The sequence below is a fragment of the Fundulus heteroclitus genome, chromosome 3 (assembly GCF_011125445.2).
Source record: "Fundulus heteroclitus isolate FHET01 chromosome 3, MU-UCD_Fhet_4.1, whole genome shotgun sequence".
NCBI classification, from domain to species: Eukaryota; Metazoa; Chordata; class Actinopteri; order Cyprinodontiformes; family Fundulidae; genus Fundulus; species Fundulus heteroclitus.
The window spans coordinates 45,770,708-45,786,025 of NC_046363.1; the positions used below are offsets into that span (position 1 = coordinate 45,770,708).

Consider the following 15,318-nt stretch of genomic DNA (forward strand, 5'->3'; position numbering starts at 1 on the left):
CTTGTCTGGTTGAATACTGGGTCCATCTGTCTCTGGTTCGTGACAGAAATAAGACCAGAGTGGATTTGGGGGATTTTTTTCATGAGATCTTGCACAGTTATTTAAAAAGAGACAATCATAGCTCTAAAATGGAAAGAACCAGATCTTTGTGGTTAGGATGGACAGGTACCTTTTAATGATGAAGATGAAGAGTATGAGGGTGGTGACCACCAGCAGGACTCCAATCCTCACACCAGCAATCAGGGGCAGGTTAGAGGCTGGAGAGACAGATAAGTTTTTATCAGAACGAAGCATTCAGACCGTCTGCTAGTTTTATCCTTTACGTGACTTTTAATCAGACGGGTCACAGCTGGACACATCATTCGGCTTCACAGGAGAGAAGAAAACACAATGAAAGATTTTATTTTGCTCACAGATTCTGAAAACTTCAGAGACCAAAAGGTTTTGAAGCCTCTGTGCAATGCCTAAATACAAGCAAAGTTCAAAAATGGAGAATATAAAGAAAATGTTCAATATTTTCCATCCCTCTTTGTACATTTCATGTGATTTACAGATTTATTGACCAGAGAGTGAAATATTGAAACCTTGTTTCATGTAATTCTGATGGTTCTGGCTGCAGAGAATAAAAACCTAACCTTGGGTGTCTCTGATTATTGCATGAGATCAATAAAAATAAAATTTTAAGCAGAACTGTCTGGGATGCTTTTGCATGAACTACTGCATCGATGTGGTATAGTTCAAAAGGACCGGGTCCCACCGTGCCCACTGAAGCAGCTTTTGGTACCTTTGGCAGAGTGGATCGGTATCAAGTCCTGCTGGAAAATTAAATAAGTTGAAGCTCACCAGCAGAAGAAGGCATGAGGTGCTCTAAAATATTCTGGTAGATGACCCAGTGGGCCAGAACCAGCAGATGACATGGCACCCCAAACCTGCCCTGACTGGGGAAACTTCAGACTTCAAGTGGTGCAGATTCTGGATCTTTCCACTCTTCCTCCTCTGGGACTCTGGGACCTTGATTTCTAAATTAAATGAAAAACGTTACTTTCATGAAAAGACCACTGAGCAACAGTCCGGTTCTTGTTCTTCTGGGCCCAGGTAAGACGCTTGTGGCCCATGGATCCACCTATGCTTAGTGGTTCTTGATGCGCTGATCCAGCCTCGGTCCACCTGGGGTGAAAATCCTAAAAACTCCTGAATGGATTCTGTTGGACTATCCGGTCCAGGCTGCGGTTCTCCCTTCCTCTAGGGCAGGGGTTCTCAAACTTTTCATGGCCAGGGACACCTTAGTAGTGCTAACATTTTTCCAAGGACCACTTTAGATTCCTCATGCTGATAGTGCTGGTGAAAGTTCTCAGTCATCCAGGTCATGGTTTAAGGTCCAACCTTAAACAGAGGAGGAGGCCTTAGGTTCCAACTCTCAAAAACGTATAAATTCTCACCCTCTTACGGGTGATCAAAACATTGTACCTGTAAGTCAGGCCAATAACAACCCTAACGACTCCTCGTTACTGAGGAGTGAACCAGTTTTGGTTCAATCTGCTGGCTTGATGGCTTCAACTATGGAAGAAAAACAGTCTCATTGGAATCTGCCTTTTTTTAACACTGAATTTTAAACACTGAATTTTTTAACATCGAATTTCAAACGCTGAATTTTTTTAGACATTGAATTCCTTACACTGAATTTTAATCTGGTAAAAATTCGCCAGCAAAAAATTCTCCTGTGAAAAAGTCAGCTGCAAAATATTCAGCTTCAAAAATTCAGCTGCAAATGTGTTGACTTTTGGTGAACTAAAGCCAAAGCAATCAACACTTGATAGAGTCGAGCAACTTCTATCCAATGAAATCAGCTCGTTTGGTCACGTGACAGAACAGCCGGGAAACTTCCGTTTCAGCACTTTCCTAAGTAAAACAACATTAGCTTGACTGTAATGGTTAACTGTCGCAAAATTTCCAAAAATTGCAGAGCAATCGAAGTGACAGGTCAGGGACACAGACTCAAACTATTCATGACTGAGAGGAAGACATGAAGAAGTGGACTTATATAACGAACGAGGAAAATGTCTAACCGTTTTGTGTCGGCACTTGGTGCGGATGGCTCTACAATGCCAATGTACCGAGCCGAACCTCCGCAGTGGAAAAGTTGGCACAGAGTTTATAAATAGCAACATGGATAAACTGGTATTCATGGAGGCTGATGCCCATTCAAGCCAAAGCAAGTCCGACGTTCACTCTGCTGGATCCTGACTAAATCACCCGGAGCTACCGGAGTGCTGTGGTGCTGCGGCTCCAGGGGAAGTCCTTCAGTCATGCAGCGGGGATCTTATGGATGGTAGGTTAATGAAGGGTCCGAGTCAAATCAGCTGTTGCCTCGTTGTGATTATATTGCTGGTCAGTTAATGTTACAAAGATAGCAGTGCTAAATGTTCGGGGTTGAACTGATGTTATAATTGGATATCAAAACATTCAGACTGACTTGAAGTTTGAAATTGTACTAATCTGATGTTTGGCCTTAAAGCTCTTTATGCAAGCTTGTCACGTTAAAATGTAAGTTAGCTTTAGAATGAAGCTGTAACTTTATTTCCAGTTTATATGTTAGGGTATCAGTGTAAAAGAAATGAGCTAATGAAAACATTGGATTTAAAGCATTTGTGAAATTAATTTTGGTGTATGTAAACGGTTTTTATTTTCCTAATCAACAGATAGGAAAACATCTTTTCACTTATCTTGAAAAGATGTGCATCTTTTCAAGATAAGTGAAAGTCTGATCTCTGGTTCATTGATGCTGCTTAAGGTCATTCAGGTTATTCTGTCAGCACACCACCTCTTCCTGTCTGTAAAGGTAAGCACACCTTTCTAATCCTTAGTCTAATCTTTAATGGCAATTTGGATGTAGATTAGGAAGGTAAGTAGAAAAATATGGATACTTTATAGTCATCACTATATATACTATCCATAATTTTTACTTACCTTCCTGATATTTGTTAATGTTATACTTTTATATAAATGACACCAAGGACTGTACTATAAATAATGACTTTAATTTTGTTAAAAGGTGCAGTTTGCCGTGGTCTGACTGGATTGTCCTGAACAGATGAGCAGCGCCATCCCCAAAAGGCAGAATGATGGACGTTTCCTGCACCACAAAGAATTAGATGGCCTACAAATGTGCTATAAGTGAAATGTTTAAACTTAATTTTGAAAGTAAAATGTAATTACATTTAATGTAAAGAAATTGCCTAAATTAAGAAATTTAATGAATGAAATATTGTATCTTCTTGCCAGTTTATGTACATAAATCACACTTTAGGTTGTTACATGTGCTTAGGACAACATCCACTTGATCAAAGTATTAATAAATGCAAATTAAATTACCAAGTCAAATTGACTGTGAAATTTAATAGTACACGTTTTGGTTGGACACAACTTTTGTATATGTAAATATCTGAATAGTCTGAAAATAAGGATATACAATACTTGAAAAGTTATTAAAAATGAAAAATTAATTCCAAAATGTAAAACCTAAAGGTACTAAACAAAGAAATATTTAAAAGCACAGATCCAAAACACATTCTAATGTATTATAATTCCACTGATTTACAGTAGAATATAACTAAACGGGATCTTTTTTGGCTTCTCCACTCAGACAGCATCTTCATGGATGATTCCCCCTGCATGCTCACAGGGGCTGCACAGATTCAAAAGATTTTGTCCATTTTTATTTACCAAGTTGATGGTTACAGTCTGGGAGATTATTGTGAAAACGTTGAGCCTCCTGATAACTCTTTCCACATGTATGTGGACATCTGCAATCCTTGTGGCAGTTAGACCCTCATTAGAAAACCATCCTCCTTTTATGGGTGAATGCTGGTAGAACAAGGTTAAATCTCCTCTCAAGCAGATCTTTGATGGTAAAGACTCTGTATGCCGTCACTTCATCGCCAGGACAAAGATACTCCAGGAGCCAGCCCCTTCCCTGCCACATACATTTTTTTTTCTTCTTCTTTTCTCCTAGGTGTGATCATCAGTGCCTGTAGTGTCAGCATCTTTATTCATAGGTGACTCTGATTATGGAGCGGTCCGGTCAGCCTCTGCATCACAGTGGCTGTCATCTGTCAAACACAAGCCTGCACAAAACCACAATCAGTTTAGCAGACAGCAATAAAAATAGCAATACTACTTTAAACCATGTAAACACCAAGCTAATAGAACAACACCTGGATCATTACTCATTCAAATATTCATATCACACATTCCTATCAGTTTTTATAAACACCCTGAGTTAGTATCTGGGATGCCATTTGTAAGGTTACACAGTCAAGATATAACAGCAATATTTTGGGTTCTTTACTCTCAATAGCAAAAAATTGGGTTTTTATTTTTAAAGTCAGATTTCCACCATGCTATACATTTGTAAATGTCACAGTTCCAAACTCAATATTTAATTACACAGCTAAATGTTTAGTTTGTGAACTAAGTATTATGCTGCAAACCAAATATTTAGTTTTCAAATTAAATATTTAACTTGAAAGTAAACGTTTAGTTTATATAGTAAACGTTAACTTTGGAGCTAAACATTTAACATGTTAATTAAATATTTCATTTGGAACTGACTAGTTTAAAGATTTATGAATAACAAAAATGAAAAATAAACCCTGCCTTTTATCTCTTATGACAGGCTAAAAATATTTAGCTGTAAATCTTTCATTGTCTAACTTTACAAACGTAATTCCATACCAATTTGCGGGGTTGTAAATATATCCAGATAATAATTCACAGGGAGAACAAAGCTAAAAGACGGTTGTCTTCATGTGAAAGCATATGTTTTATCAAAATGGACACAAACTACGCAGTTGAGAGTTAAAGTAGGCTAACGTTAGCTTACCTGTCTGCTCTCCTCTTTATCACCTTGGAGCTTTTAATGCAACTTCGTAGCCCAGCCACTTTTCTGGCATCGTTGGTCTTCAGTCAGTCTTTTGTCAAAATTAAAAAAATACGGTCGCTTCGGTGGTTTCTTCAGACTTAAAGCTTTTAACCACAGGCGGAGGGATTTCTCGTTCTTCGGCTGAAGGAAGTAGGGCACCTCGCATTGCATCCACAGCTCTTGTACACCGTTGATGATTAAAACACTCCAGCATTAACCTTTCTTCTACTGTGGAGGAGTGAAAATGATGACACAAAGGATGTAGGTTTAAACAGTTCTTTACTCAACTCCAACTGAGAGCAACTGTACAGAAAACCATATATATATATACACCAACGAACAAACATATTTCTCATCGCTACAACTTCTCCACTGAGTGAGAGTGGAGCCCCCTAGTGGTCCGCCACATATGCCCCCCCCCCCGAACACTCAGTAGGGTAAAATAACAAACTAATCCAGATTCGTGCGTTTCAACAAACGTCCAAAACGGCTGAACTTGGGCCCTGTAGGATGATCCTGGGACATCCGTGCCTGAGGACGAAGGCGACATGGAGGGGCTGCAGGGGGGTTGAGCTCCGATAAATGAGGATCTCTGGAGGAAGAACAACGGTCCATTAAAACAGTGGAGGGGGGTCTTCCCCTGCGAGGAGCTTGGGCCGTTACCACCTGGTCGTCCGCCAAGACATGAGCGGGTTTGAGCCTGTCAACACAGATAGTTTCCTTACGCCCTCCCAAATCCAAAAGAAAATGTTTAGGCCCTGGTTCAAGGACTCTGAAAGGGCCATCATACAAAGGTCGTAGGGGTGTTCTGTGCGCATCGTGTCGAACGAAAACAAATTTAGAGGTCTCTAAGTTCTCAGGAACAAAGGACTGGGGCAAACAATGGTGAACAGGGGTGGGAACCTGAAAGGAGTCTCCCTGAGGGAAAAAACGTTGCCCAAGTGGACCGAACTGTGGCGCAGGGGAATCAGGTAAAAACGCCCCAGGGACACGCAGGGGCTGACCGAAAACCAGTTCAGCTGTGGAAGCACCAAGGTCCTCTTTAACGGCTGAACGCAAACCGAGCATGACTCATGGAAGGCGGTCAACCCAGTTTCCATCAGTTAAAGAAGCACGGAGCGCAGCTTTCAAAGACCTGTGGAACCGCTCACACAACCCATTAGCCTGCGGATTGTACGCAGTGGTGCGGTGGATCTTGACCCCCAGACCATCTGCCATGACGGACCAAAGCTCTGAAACGAACTGTGGGCCTCTGTCAGAGGTAATGTCAGAGGGGGGGGCAAAACGTGCAACCCAGGTGGACAGAAAAGCCCGGGCCACCGCTGCTGACGTTGTAGATGACAGCGGAACCACTTCTGGCCACCGGGTTGTACGATCGATCATGGTCAGGAGATGTGTGAAACCCTGTGATGGGGGAAGGGGACCCACAAGGTCTACATGCACATGATCAAACCGCCTTTCAGGGATGGGAAACGGTTCCAAAAGTGCTTTAGTGTGCCTCTGGACCATAGCACGCTGGCACTGGACACAGGCTGCAGCCCATTCTCTAACCGTTTTGCGCAGTCCAGTCCAAACGAATTTAGAGCTGAGCAGTTTGACGGAGGCCCTAATGCCGGGATGCGAGAGGGAGTGTAACGTGTCAAAAACCTGGCGGCGCCACGAAACAGGAACCAGAGGGCGGGGACAGCCAGTAGAAACATCACAGATCAGAGGAGGACCACCTTCCTGCATCTGTCTTTCCTCCAGCTGGAGGCCCGTGGACCCAGACTGTAGCGCAAGGATGTCTGCATCACTGCGCTGGTCTGCAGCCATAGCAGAAAAATCGATCCCGACATAAACTGGGGAAATCAGCGCACGAGACAGACAGTCAGCCACTAAGTTGGACTTGCCAGCAACATGCTGAATGTCAGTCGTAAATTCGGAAATGGCGGCAAGGTGGCGTTGCTGTCGTGCCGACCAGGGGTCGGATGTTTTGGACATGGCAAAGATGAGGGGCTTGTGGTCCACAAAGGCAGTAATTGAGCGGCCCTCCAGAAAATATCTAAAATGGCGTGTAGCCAGGTAGAGAGCAACCAACTCTCTATCAAAAACGCTGTATTTCCGTTCATTGTCCCGCAAAGTACGGCTGAAAAAGGCAAGTGGCTGCCAAACACCAGAGACACGCTGCTCCAAAACCGCCCCCACAGCCACGTCAGATGCATCAGTTGTCAGAGCGATCTGAGCTGACTGGGAAGGGTGGGCCAGAAGAGCAGCATCGGCCAAAGCAGACTTAGCGCCACCAAACGCCTGGAGGCGTTCAGGGACCCAGTCGATGCTGTCGGTGGCTTTTCTTTGTTTGAGCGCACCGTAAAGCGGCTGCAGAAGTTGTGCTGCATTGGGGATAAAGCGGTTGTAAAAATTAACCATCCCCAAGAACTCCTGCAGGGCTTTAACCGTCTGGGGGCGGGGAAAATCGGCCACCGCCTGAACTTTCTGTGGCAATGGGACCGCACCACTGGCAGAAATGCGGTGGCCCAAAAAATCATTGACCGGCAACCCAAATTGGCATTTTGCAGGGTTGACAATCAGGCCATGTGCCGCCAAACGCTGAAAAACCTGACGTAGGTGGGACATGTGCTGTTCGGCCGAGCTGCTGGCCACAAGGATGTCGTCCAAATATACAAAAACGAAGGACAAACCACGCAGAACGGAATCCATCAACCGCTGAAATGTTTGAGCTGCACCTTTAAGGCCGAATGGCATGCGTAAAAACTCAAACAGGCCAAACGGAGTGATCACCGCGGTTTTAGGAATGTCCTCAGCTCTCACGGGGACCTGGTGATAACCCCGCACCAAATCCACTTTAGAAAAAATGGATGTCCCGGAGAGATGGGCAGAGAAATCCTGGATGTGGGGGATAGGATAACGGTCATTCTCTGTCACGTTATTTAGACGACGGAAATCCCCACACGGCCGCCACTGGCCGTCCGACTTGGGCATCATGTGCAACGGTGACGCCCAGGGGCTGTTGGAGCGCTTTACGATCCCTAAACGCTCCATGTTGGCAAACTCCTCCCGCGCAACAGCCAGCTTTGCTGCGTCAAGGCGGCGCGCGCGCGCAAACACTGGAGCGCCAGTTGTGGGGATATAATGCTGTATCCCGTGTTTTGTGTCTGTGTTTGAAAAATTGGGGAGAGTCAGAGAGGGAAAATCTGACAATAAATGCTGGAACGCGTCCCCTGAAGCTAAAAAATTAGTGTGTACTAACGGCCCAGCTCCTCGCGTTATACAAGGCAGTGAAGAAAAAGACACAGCATCAATTAAACGCCGGTTTGCAACGTCCACAAGCAGGCCGTGAGCACAGAGGAAATCAGCTCCTATGATGGGGACAGAGCTCGCTGCTACTACAAAGTTCCATTGGAAGTCACGTCCATTGAAACAGACAGTCACCAACCTTTCTCCGAATGTTCTGATGGGAGAACCGTTAGCGGCGGTCAGCTGGGGACCGCAGCCCTCAGCAAGCCTGTCGGAGCCCGCCGGGGGAACGAGGCTCTTCTGCGAACCTGAATCCACCAGAAAATGTCTCCCCGATCGCGAATCCTCAATAAAGAGCAGCCTCTCCTTATCGCCGACGGCCGCGGCTGCTAGCAGGCGTCGGCTTGGTCGTTTCCCGGCAGCTTGAAGCTGCAGGGCGGGAGGCAGCGCCGCGCCCTGACGCAGAAGCGCTGATGGTAGAAACAAAAAGCCGGCTTCTGGCGTTTCCTGGTGGCGATCGCTGCCATCACCGGTGGCTGATCGACCGCTGAAGACGGCAAAGGCTCAGAAAAAGCTGCCGTAGGTTCCTTGGCCAGCGACTGGACGGTGAAGGTCCTGGAAGCCAGGAGGATGCGATCAGCTTCCTCAGCCAGCGAGCGGTAATCCTTCTCCCGCAGCAGGGATGAGTTAGCCAGAGCGATCCGCACCGGAGCCGGGAGTTGTCGCAGGAACAGGTGGATGAAAAGAAATCCGCCTTCGTCGTCACCCAGCAAGGACAGCATGCTTTCCATGAGCTCCAAAGCTGAGCCATCTCCTAACCCCGAGAGAGAAAGCAGCTTCTCGGCGCGTTCTGCGTCAGACAGGGAGTAACGGCGGAGAAGCAGGTGTTTGAGCGCGCTGTACTTTCCGTCCGCGGGAGGGTTGCGAAGCGCCTGGTGGATGGTGGATCCAGCGCCGAAACCACATAGTGGTACTTTGTGTCGTCCGATGTGATTCCACGAAGAGCAAACTGTGCTTCGACGTGGAAGAACCATGATTGCGGATCATGTAGCCAGAAATCCGGAATCTTAACGGCCACAGCAAAAGAAGCCGGTGGAGGTCCACCAGAGACAGCGATCGGCTGTGAGGAGCTGGGCAGGCCATCAGATGTGGACATGTTGGCTCACAGGGGTCACCAATGTGGAGGAGTGATAATGACGACACAAAGGATGTAGGTTTAAACAGTTCTTTACTCAACTCCAACTGAGAGCAACTGTACAGAAAACCATATATATATATACACCAACGAACAAACATATTTCTCATCGCTACAACTTCTCCACTGACAACTTCTCCACTGAGTGAGAGTGGAGCCCCCTAGTGGTCCGCCACACTACACCCATTAATATGACAACCTCTAACCGTACAAACGATCCCAGTCTTCTTTGAAGTCATATTTACGAGTAATTTGAGACCAAGTAGCTGCATGAGTCGCTTTTCAGCATGCTCGCTAGACAGGAAGTGACCCGCAGGAAGTCTGGCACAGAAAACCTTCAACTCACTGTCTCCGTACTTCCGTTGAAAATAGGGTGAAATGAGACTTTTTCTTGTTTAATAGATATGATTACAAAATGTCAGGTAGCTGCTAATAGACCTCCATTAGAGTTTTTCATCTAAGCGGACTGGATGAAGTAGTTGAGCCAATCACAACTAGTGCAGCACCCCTGTCTGCCAAGGCTCTTGGTTTGATCCGGAAGAAGCAGTCGGCCGCAGGCCGCTTCTTCTATTTGTGATCGGCTCAGTTGTTTCACCCGGTCCGATTACATGGAAAACTCAAATGGCTGTCTATTAGCTGCCTGACATTTTGTAATCATATCTATTTAAGTAGAACTCCTCATTCAGCTCTATTCAGCCGGGAAGAAAGCTGAGCCCAGCTGTTGTCACGTGACCAAATGAGCCGATTTCATTGAATAGAAGTCGCTCGACTCTATCGAGTGTTGATTGCTTTGGCCTGAGTTCATCAAAAGGTCAACAAATTTGCAGGTGAATTTTTGCAGTTGAATTTTTGCAGCTGAATATTTTGCAGCTGAATTTTCACCAGATTAAAATTCAGAGTAAGGAATTCAATGTCTAAAAATATTCATTGTTTGAAATTCGGTGTTAAAAAAATTCATGCTTGCAAATTCAAACGAAGCTTCAATGCTTTGTTTGAATCTGCATGTTATCTAAGCCATTACAGGCCTTTGTTAGGCAGTAGTATAAAGCTTGGTACTCCACATTACTCCAGACTTTTTGAATTGAGAAAGCTTCCTGGAGAGGAAGCGCAACGTCTTCATCTACGAAAACAAAGTCCAGTTACTTTGTTTTTTTACTTTTTTTTTGGAATATTCATGCTGATAGTATTTTTAAACAGCTTGTTAAATACATTAGGAATTATGTATGTTTTTCCATATACATATAAACACACCTAATATTAGAGATTTGGTGGAGATTAGATCCTCATTCTCGATAAAGCCAAACTCGATGTAACTGTTGTCTCTGCTAATTTTAGCTGATTTAGCTTTTACTTTACAAACTTTTACTTTTACTTTACATAAAGTGGACAGTGTTAAATATTTGTCCATTGTGTTACTTGGTGATCAACCCTGACGCATCTTCAGCAGTGCCTCCTCAGGCCCGACAACATGCGTTTCACTGACCCCCAACCTGTGGTTCGCGGACCCCAGTTTGAGGGATGCTGCTCTGGTGTACCTTTATACCACACTTTTTCCTTCCACACAACTTTCTAAGAATAGGAATGATTTAATTTTCAGTCATAATCATTAATATTTCAAGAAATAAAGGCTTGAAATATTTCCCTTTAAGTGTAACGAGGTTATGTAATAGATGAACTTCACTTTCTGTGGGACAAAATATATTGAACATTTCAGATTTTTAGATGCGACTGTATGTGTTGGAGGAATCGTTGTTGTGGGGATATCATCTTTGTTTTTTATCTAATGAAAATGTCTCCAGTTAGAACCAGAACCAACCTTCCTCTTTTGCTTCCACCTGCAGGCTGAATGGCTCTGACTGGGTCATCACAATGTTACTTGTTAGAGCACAGGTGTAGTTCCCAGAATCCTTTGCTGTCAGGGTGCTGAGATGGAGGGTGGAGCCATTTTCTGAGAGGGTGTGGCCGTCTTTGTGCCAGGTGACCTCCAGGTGATTGAAAGTACAGCGTGAAGTGGTGCATTGCAGGGAGATTGCTTGACCGCTGCTGAACTTGTTGTTCTGATCGGAGCTGTTGATCTTCATTCTGATCGCCTCTAAATAAAAACTTCTCATTAGTTTTCATTAATATTACTAATTATCATCTGGGTCTGAATGTGATGTTTTTATCTTACCAACAACTGTGATGCTGACTCCCATTTGGTTTGTGAAGTGTCCGGCAGTATCATTAGCTTCCATCCTGAAGCGAAAGGTTGCGTTATCCTGCATCCCAACGCCTCGTATCTGCAGCGTGCAGTTTCCCTCCAGGTCTCCTAGGTACCGGTATCGAGGATCATTGTTTTCTGAATCGCTGTCATACAAAGACGGCACTGTTCCATGACAGACCAGATGATTTATACACCAGCGAGCTCTGGTGACCTTCAGAGGAATCTTTGTTCCACTCTTAATGAAATATTTTTTAGGTGTGAAGGAGCAGGGCAGAATGACAGTAGATCCAGTCACTGCACAGGTAGATGTAAACGGGTACTGAATGTTTTGGGCCAAGGCTCCTGGAAAAAACACAGAGTTGAACATGATAACTCTTGATTTAACAGGAAGCCATTAAAGGGAAGCTAAAATTGGAGAAATATGATCCCTTTTGTTGATTTTCATCAGAACTCTTGCTACAGCATTTTGGATCATTTGAAGGCTTCGACTTTTCTGTAGAATATAAAATTCTCCTTCTAACGTATAAAGCCCTTAATAATCAAGCTCCATCATATATCAGAGCTCTGATTACCCCGTATGTTCCTAACAGAGCACTTCGCTCTCAGACTGCAGGTCTGCTGGTGGTTCCTAGAGTCTCTAAAAGTAGAATGGGAGGCAGATCCTTTAGCTATCAGGCTCCTCTCCTGTGGAACCAACTCCCAGTTTTGGTCCGTGAGGCAGACACCCCGTCTACTTTGAAGACTAATCTTAAAACTTTCCTTTGTGACAAAGCTTCTAGTCAGAGTGGCTCATGTTACCCTGAGCTATCTCTATAGTTATGCTGCTATAGGCTTAGGCTGCTGGAGGACATCAGGGTCTATTTCTCTCTCTCTGCTGAGTTCTCCTACTGCTCTCCAATCTGCATTGTTTGTTGTTATTTCAGCTTTTATCTTTTTGTTCTCTGTTATTTTTCTCTCCATAGAAGGTACACCTGGTCTGGCGTTCTGTTAGCTGTGACATCATCAGGGGAGGCAGATCATCCACTATTACCATCTACCATAGAAAGTACTCCTGGGTCAATGCGAGCTTCTGAGCTTTCTGTGTCTCTGCTCTATCTTCTCTAACATAGAAAGTACTCTTGGATCAATGTGAGCTTCTGTGCTTTCTGTGTCTCTGCTCTGTCTTCTCTAAGCCCCAGTGGGTGGAGGCAGATGAGCGTTCACACTGAGCCTGGTTCTGGTTCTGCTGGAGGTTCTCCTCCCTGTTAAAGGGGAGTTTTCCTCTCCACTGTCGCTTCATGCATGCTCAGTATGAGGGATTGCTGCAAAGCCATCAACAATGCAGACGACTGTCCACTGTGGCTCTACGCTCTTTCAGGAGGAGTGAATGCTGCTTGTAGAGACTTGATGCAACCTGCTGGTTCCTTTTATATAAGACATTTTTTGACCAATCTGTATAATCTGATTGAATTTGACTTTGGAAAGAGCCTCGAGATTAAATATTATTAGTTGGTGCTATATAAATAAAATTGAATTGAATAGAACCAGGAGCTCATCCAGCCATGCTGACAACTCAAAGTCCCGCATCCACACATCCAAACACGCACACATCCATGCACCAACATGCAGATCAGCAGAAATCTCAATGTTCAGAACCAAAGGACGCCTGGACAAGTGGTGAAAGGAAGGCAGGAATCAAACTCACAACTTTCTGACTGTATGATAACTGTTGAGGCATCGCTTCCGAAACCCAGACCAGAAAAGCTGAACCTGTGGAGTCACACGTAAATTTTATACCTTACATAAAGTCTTTTAGTAAACTTGCCTCTGGTTGTAGAAGCAGAATCCTGGTTCAGAAAGTAAAAGTCGGTCCAGAGATTACCAAAGGGAGTAAAAAAAGACCCAAGTTTAATTTATGCATTTATTGTCACTGACCCTGTCTGCAGCTGAAGTTGTGGGTTTAATTCCAGCTTCTTCCTACATGTTGATGGGCCCCTGGGTGAGGCACTTAACCCCAGGTTCCTACTTTGTGAGTTTGTGAGTGTGAATTAGTGAATGTGTCTCGTTTAAAGTGCTTTGAGTTGTCAGTGTGAGTGGAGAAAATCTAAAGATATTGAGCCCGTTGACAACCTGTTGATTTGTTTTACGACCATATTTACCGTTTCTGTCTGTTAATGTATGCCGTGCATTTATTTGTCTTTTATATGACATTTTCCTTTTAGATGTCTGTGAAACCCTTTGAATTATCTGATGTATGCCTGGTTTTAGGTTCTGCATCCTGTAGCAACACTCCTGTCCGCGGTCAGCAAACCTTTGAGTAATCAGCAATAAATAGGAGCTCTTGCAAAAATAGCACTGATCTCCCCCCCGGCCCAGTACTTCCTAATACATCAATATGAAAGCAGTTCTTGAACACGTTTTATATCGCCTTACTCAGTTGTACATTTCTTTGAAAGCCATTTTTACAGTATTTCTCCTTTGCTGTAAATTTGACTTTCCAGTAGGATCTCCGTCTTTATATATTTTACCTTTGTGTGAATCTACGCTCCAACTTAAGTTTCACTTTAAATGTCCTTACTGAGGGACAATAAACAATGTTTTTATTCTATTCTATGCTTATAAAAATGAAACAGAGATTGGGGATAATAACTCTTAAAACTGTTAAAACAGTAAATTTCACTTTTAAATAGTTTTGAAAAGTCGCTTCATGATGAAGTTAAAAACCTCCTGTGGTTCTTACCTGCCAGAAGGAACATGAAGCTCCAGAGAACCTTTTTATCACGAGGTACCATCCTGAGCTTTCAGCCTCTGTGCTGCTGATCTTTCTGCACCATCACAAACTGAACCAGGGATTGAGAAACATCCTGTTCTCATTCTTTGACTTCCTCTTCTCTGTCTTTTGGCCAGTAACTCCACCTTGGGTTTTAATGTTCGAGATTAAATCAGCTGCTTTGTGGAAAAACGTCCGGGTACTAAAACAGTTCAAGCATAAAAATGAAACAATCGAAGTGAATAAGTTCAGATCTTATTGGCACTCGTTCCAGTCTTTACTGTTAACATGTTGGCATCCATGTGAGAGATCCTAACACTGAAATATTCCGATATTTTAACTAAACTCTACAAATTTTTTCCTTTGGATCAACAGCAGAAAAAACAGGCAGCTAAAGCACAATGACTGAAATGAACCGTGGACAGGCAGAAAGCAGCTGAAGTAGCCCCAGAGTCACAAATATGAAGCTCAAACAGAAATCTGGCCTGTAATCTGTATAATCTGACCCAATCTGTATAATATGATTGAACTTGATTTTGTAAAGTGCCTTAAGATGACATGTTTCATGATTTGGCGCTATATAAATAAAATTGAATTGAATTGAATATTCAGCAGTTACTGTAATGGCGGAGTAGATCGTCATTCCAGAATCCGATATTCGAGACAGACACGGTGTGGCACTTTAAAATGGTCAAAATAAAAATAAGTCCTGGTGCAGCAGACACTGAAGGCTCTGGGCAGCGCTGAGCAGGGTCCGTGGCGTACGTCTACTCACTGCTGGCTGTCAGTAATCTGGCAGCAGCTGTATAATCTGGCAGCAGGTGTATAATCTGGCAGCCTCAGTGTATAAAGGCATGGAAACAGGTGCAGGAGGTTGACTTGATTACGTAGCCGCTGGAGAAGCATTGGTGCCGCAGAAAATACCAATCAGGTGAAACAAGGAGAGTAGCAGCCAGCTGGCTACAATCAAACGGTTACAAGCTAACCACAAGGTTTGGGCTGAAAATGATCAAACA

The 15,318-nt window shown here is 43.9% G+C and overlaps 1 protein-coding gene across 2 annotated transcripts in view; it reads right to left on the minus strand.

Annotated features, from left to right (window-relative positions):
* The window catches only part of LOC105919137 (Fc receptor-like protein 5), a 38,553-nt gene extending 23,463 nt beyond the window's left edge, over positions 1-15,090 (minus strand). The window contains exons 1-5 of one of the 2 annotated variants that reach the window (XM_036135554.1): positions 14,922-15,090; positions 14,273-14,448; positions 11,521-11,895; positions 11,167-11,442; positions 170-257 (exon numbers count right to left, since the gene is read on the minus strand). In XM_036135554.1, coding sequence (XP_035991447.1) covers positions 170-257; positions 11,167-11,442; positions 11,521-11,895; positions 14,273-14,324 — 791 coding nt within the window. In that variant the 5' untranslated portion in view covers positions 14,325-14,448; positions 14,922-15,090. The remainder of the gene's footprint in view (positions 1-169; positions 258-11,166; positions 11,443-11,520; positions 11,896-14,272; positions 14,449-14,921) is intronic. The other variant, XM_036135553.1, reaches the window with a different exon arrangement.
* Positions 15,091-15,318: the final 228 nt, after the last annotated feature.